This window comes from Primulina eburnea, chromosome 3, assembly GCF_022965805.1.
Source record: "Primulina eburnea isolate SZY01 chromosome 3, ASM2296580v1, whole genome shotgun sequence".
Classification (NCBI taxonomy): Eukaryota; Viridiplantae; Streptophyta; class Magnoliopsida; order Lamiales; family Gesneriaceae; genus Primulina; species Primulina eburnea.
Genome location: NC_133103.1, coordinates 29,082,311 through 29,087,273, shown reverse-complemented (window position 1 = coordinate 29,087,273; position 4,963 = coordinate 29,082,311). Strand labels below are relative to the sequence as shown.

At 34.8% G+C, this 4,963-nt stretch overlaps 1 protein-coding gene across 1 annotated transcript; it reads left to right on the top strand.

Moving 5' to 3' along the window:
• The first annotated feature begins 1,682 nt into the window (after positions 1 to 1,682).
• LOC140827512 (galactan beta-1,4-galactosyltransferase GALS1-like) lies at positions 1,683 to 4,295 on the top strand. Its single transcript, XM_073190190.1, has 2 exons — positions 1,683 to 2,929; positions 3,830 to 4,295. Exons 1-2 carry the CDS (start codon positions 1,818 to 1,820, stop codon positions 4,194 to 4,196), a joined length of 1,479 nt encoding a protein of 492 aa, XP_073046291.1. The 5' UTR covers positions 1,683 to 1,817; the 3' UTR covers positions 4,197 to 4,295.
• The last annotated feature ends 668 nt before the right edge of the window (positions 4,296 to 4,963 follow it).

Below are 4,963 nucleotides of genomic sequence, written 5' to 3'. Positions count from 1 at the left end.
GTTGGGGTGATTGAATGAGTTTGAGAGATCATATTTATAGGGCAAAAACTAGCCGTTTTGTTACCGTTTATGACCGTTGGTGAATAAAAGAATAAATGTATGTATTTGTATAATTTTATGGTAATAATATGGTATATATAATATTAGACATGTTTAAATAATTATATATATCATATCATAATATTATAACGACTGTCATAATTTATTTTGTTTAAAAACCTTTATAGGCTTTTATACTTGTCGTATCCCTTGCCGGGAGTGTGGGATGTCGTCTTAACATCCTCCCAGGATTTATAACAAGTTTATGAAAAATTTATTTTTATTATTTCTAATAATAACATTATATTGTATATTAAATAAATACACAATAAACAAATAACAGTAAAATAAATATAATTACTTTTGTTACCTTTTTCTTCTGTTTGGAGCTTGGAAAAATATGTAGGACTTTTAGAGCTTCGTGCTGATAACGTGTTGTGAAAAAGTAAAAATTTATGGTAAAAAGTAAAAATCTCAAACACTCAAAATTTACCAAACTACACACTTTATAATATTTTTCTCTCTACTCAATTGTGTTTTTCTTCACAAATGAGAGATCTATTTATAGGAAATCTTTACACATAATCCAAAAATAAAATACATCATTACCTACATCATCACACACTAATTTTCAATATTCAACACCTATTTTTCAACATTCAACATTCACATTTTCAACACAAATATTTTTCACATTTTAAATAATATTTCAACAAAACGCAATATTTACAAATTATAGTATTTTAAGGCGATAGAGGTTATTGATAATTTATAGAAACCCAATATTTACAAATTATAGTATTTTAAGGCGATAGAGGTTATTGATAAGCCAAGTAATTATGACTGAATAAATGAAATTTAATTGAATTAAAAAAAATCAGTTATGGGTCGAATTTTTTTATTTATTTTTTAATAGTTAGAAAAATATAAGTACAACTATTGACTTGTACTCACAAAATAGTAATACTTATTACTAAATTGCATTTTGCACTAGTATTCTAGCAAAAACACTATTATAAAAACCAATACTTATTTAGTACAATAAAACATAAAAATTGTGCTTTTAAAAAGAATTACCTAAACTGAGAAACAAAAAAATACAATAGTAAAACTTTAAATAACATGTTTTACAATCATGTTTGTCAAAACGACAAAGTCAATATTTCAATTATTATATTCCAAATATATTATATTAAATATTATAGTTATAGAAATATTACATATTAATTATAATGTAAAAATTTCTGTGAGACGGTCTCACGAGTCATATTTTGTAAGACAGATCTATTATTTGAGTCATCTATAAAAAAATATTACTTTTTATGCTAAGAATATTACTTTTTATTGTGAATATCGGTAGGGTTGACCAGTCTCACAGATAAAGATTCGTGAGACCGACTCACAAAAGACATACTCTAACTATAATTGTGCTGGACGTTTGAATTATCATTTCTTAATATTTATTTATTAACAAATCTATGTTGCATGCCACTAAAATTAAGGGGTGTACACTAACTGATTTTGCACCCAATTATCATTAGGACATTAACCATAATTTTATATGTTTTTAATTTTTTTTATGTTTTCTATAATTTATTTGTATGTTATATATGTTAATGTTTAATTTATATACACCCACCACCGTTCGATATTCCTTCCACACATATCGAGAGAGGGAGAGAGAAGAAAGCAACAAAAAGGTGTGGGTCAAAGGGATTTGCAGAATTGTCGAAAGGTGTTGATTAGTGAGAGACTGCTGTCGGTCGAATCTGCTTCCAATGAGGAAAGACGGGACACCGCCGTCCGCCACCGCCTATCCCATCGGGAAACTCTTCCTCTGCTTCGAGACCAAGCCCCTTCTTGCCACATTTATAGCTCTCACACTTGTCCTGCTGCTTCTCAACCTTCAGCCTTACTACGAGAATCTACTCTCCCCTCCTTCCCGATGCTCCGTTACCACCCAGTCTTCGATGCCTATAAGGTCTGCTACTGTAGTTCCTCTGGGTAACAAGAAGCTCATGAGGTCCCCCGCCGATCCCAACAAGCGTACGTTCCAAGCCTACGGCAACGCGGCGGCTCTCTTCGTTCAGATGGGCGCCTACCGCGGCGGATCCCGCACATTTGCGGTGGTAGGCCTGGCTTCGAAACCCATCCATGTCTACGGTCGGCCGTGGTACAAGTGTGAGTGGATCCCTGACAATGGAAACGCTTCCGTCAGGGCCAAGGCCTTCAAGATGCTCCCCGACTGGGGCTACGGCCGCGTGTACACCGTTGTTGTAGTGAATTGCACCTTCGAATCCAACCCCAACGGAGACAACACGGGAGGGAAGCTGATGCTCTACGCCTACTACACCGGCTCCCCCCGTCAGTACGAGAAGTTCACCGCCTTGGAAGAAGCGCCGGGCGCGTACGACGAGTCCAAGTACCAACCGCCATACAAGTACGATTACCTTTACTGCGGTTCATCCTTGTACGGGAACCTGAGCGCGCACAGAGTGAGGGAGTGGATGGCTTACCACGCTTGGTTCTTCGGGGCCAGCTCGCACTTCGTATTTCACGACGCCGGCGGAGTGTCGGCGGAGGTGAGGGCGGTTCTGGAGCCCTGGATCCGAGCTGGGAGGGTGACGCTGCAGGATATCAGGGCTCAAGCGGAGTACGATGGGTACTATTACAACCAGTTCTTAGTGGTGAACGATTGCCTCCACAGGTACCGGTACGCCGCCAATTGGACATTCTATTTCGACGTCGATGAGTATATTTATATTCCCAACGGCAACACATTGGAATCTGTTTTGCAAGAATTTTCAAACACCACTCAGTTCACCATCGAGCAAAACGCCATGTCCAGTGTCCTCTGCTTGAATGATTCCTCCACTCAAGATTACTCCAGGTACGGTAATCTATTGATTCTAATCTGATCATTCTCATACTTTAACTTCAAATCTTTTCCTTAATCTCACCAACATTTAAACATAATTAAGTTTGTTATAGGAAGTAATTTATGGATCCACGGTGAAATGGGATCTGGGACATGATTATTTTGCCTAAATTGGAAATAATTTGATCGGAAAATGATGTTTTTATTGGTGATAACTGGAATTGGAGGAGCTAGTGTGCATATGAATTTGCTGGCATGAGAATGATCCATTTTTTGTCGTGTTGGCATTAGCATTATGCCAAGGCATTGGCATTGGCCTGTTCTTTGGTAATAGCCGTTGGTTCTTATGAATTGTTGCGCTGTCATTCCTACCATGTGGTTAAATAAAGCTAATCATTGGAATTAATTTAATTTTTTTTATAAATTGTTGTTAGCTACTAAGTTAAATTTAGGGTTTAGTTTTCTATTAATAAATAATGAAAAAAAAAATCGTGAGATAGTATCACGAGTCACTCGTAATTTTGTGATATACATATTTTAATTAGGTCACTTATAAAAATTATTGTTTTTTATGTCAAAATTATTACTTATTATTATATATACGAGAAGATCGAATCACATAGAAACCCAAGTGACCTACTAATAATATAATTGAGCTATATATTTGTTGATCAATATTATTTGAGACTAAAATTGTCTCTGTTTATCTTATTTATGATATGCCAAAAAAAACCCCGCTATGTATCAATTTTAGAAATTATAGATAAAATCAAGAGGAAAGGGATCAAAACGGTTTTGATATGAATGAGAGGGAAGTTTTAATTATGTTACATAATTGAATCATAGTAATTATCTATAAATATAATAGAGTTTATGCAACTTTTTAATTGTCATATTACTTGCAATATTTAGTCAATGGGGTTTTGAGAAGCTGGTGTTCAAAGACTCCCGAACCAGAATAAGACGTGATCGCAAGTACGCGATACAAGCCAAGAACGCTCTTGCAACGGGTGTTCACATGTCCGAGAACGTGGTCGGTGCGACGCGACATGACACGGAGGCCAAAATAAGATACTATCACTACCACAACTCGATCACTGTGCAGGAAGAACTATGCCGGAATATCCTCCCCGTCACAGCCCAGAACACGACGACTTGGCTCGATAAAATCCCATATGTATATGACGATAATATGAAATCGGTGGTTCCTGTAATCAAAGAATTCGAGAGAAACACCATTGGAGGTCTTGCTTCTTCCCAGTTACTACCCCATTCTTGAAATTTGTTTATGGCTTTATATGATTACTGCATGTATAAAAGGTATGGTGCATAATTTTTTTAGAACCAAAAAAATTAATTAAAAAAAACATTAGAATTCTCTTTCTATATGATTATATTATTTTGACCAAATATAATCATACCTTTGGCCTTATGTTTCTCCACATGATGTGGAGTTGTGAAATCTTCAGCCTCACTTTCATTGTTTAGAAATTTGAGAGAAAAGTGGAGTAATCGATCGATAGAAATATAATGAAATTAAAAATATAGAAAATTGAACATTGATTGAGAGTGAGGCATCATGATACGTTTGATGGTTGTCCATTATTATGATTTATGAGAAATAATTATTAATTTGGTGGGAGAGCGACCATATACGTGCATGCATTTGATTACAACTGGTGCCGGTGGTCCAACTGGCTGTCGAGTACCAGAGGAGTTGGTGAGCTACGCTACACTACACTATTCATTGCAAAAAAAAAAATGTATAAGTAAATCGAGAAATGCCTCTTGAGTTAATGTTTATAAGAATCGATTTTTTAAAAAAAATAAGAAAATAATTATTTTGATAAATTACACAAATTTTTCATATTAATCATAATATGTTATGTTATATGATTTATCAATGATTTGAATTTTGTGTATGATGACTTAAATGATGTATAAAGTTTTTTGTTTTCTATTAATTTCCATATTATTCTTTAATGTTTGTCAATTTTTTACTGTTGGTTTTAATAAATAATGTTAACTGACTTTGGTTTTTGACCG

Excerpts from the sequence above, each read along its gene's own strand:
- LOC140827512 (XM_073190190.1), top strand. The coding sequence starts at position 1,818 with ATGAGGAAAGACGGGACACCGCCGTCCGCCACCGCCTATCCCATCGGG. Across the intron at positions 2,930-3,829 it reads TCCACTCAAGATTACTCCAG|TCAATGGGGTTTTGAGAAGC; the intron begins GTACGGTAATCT and ends TGCAATATTTAG.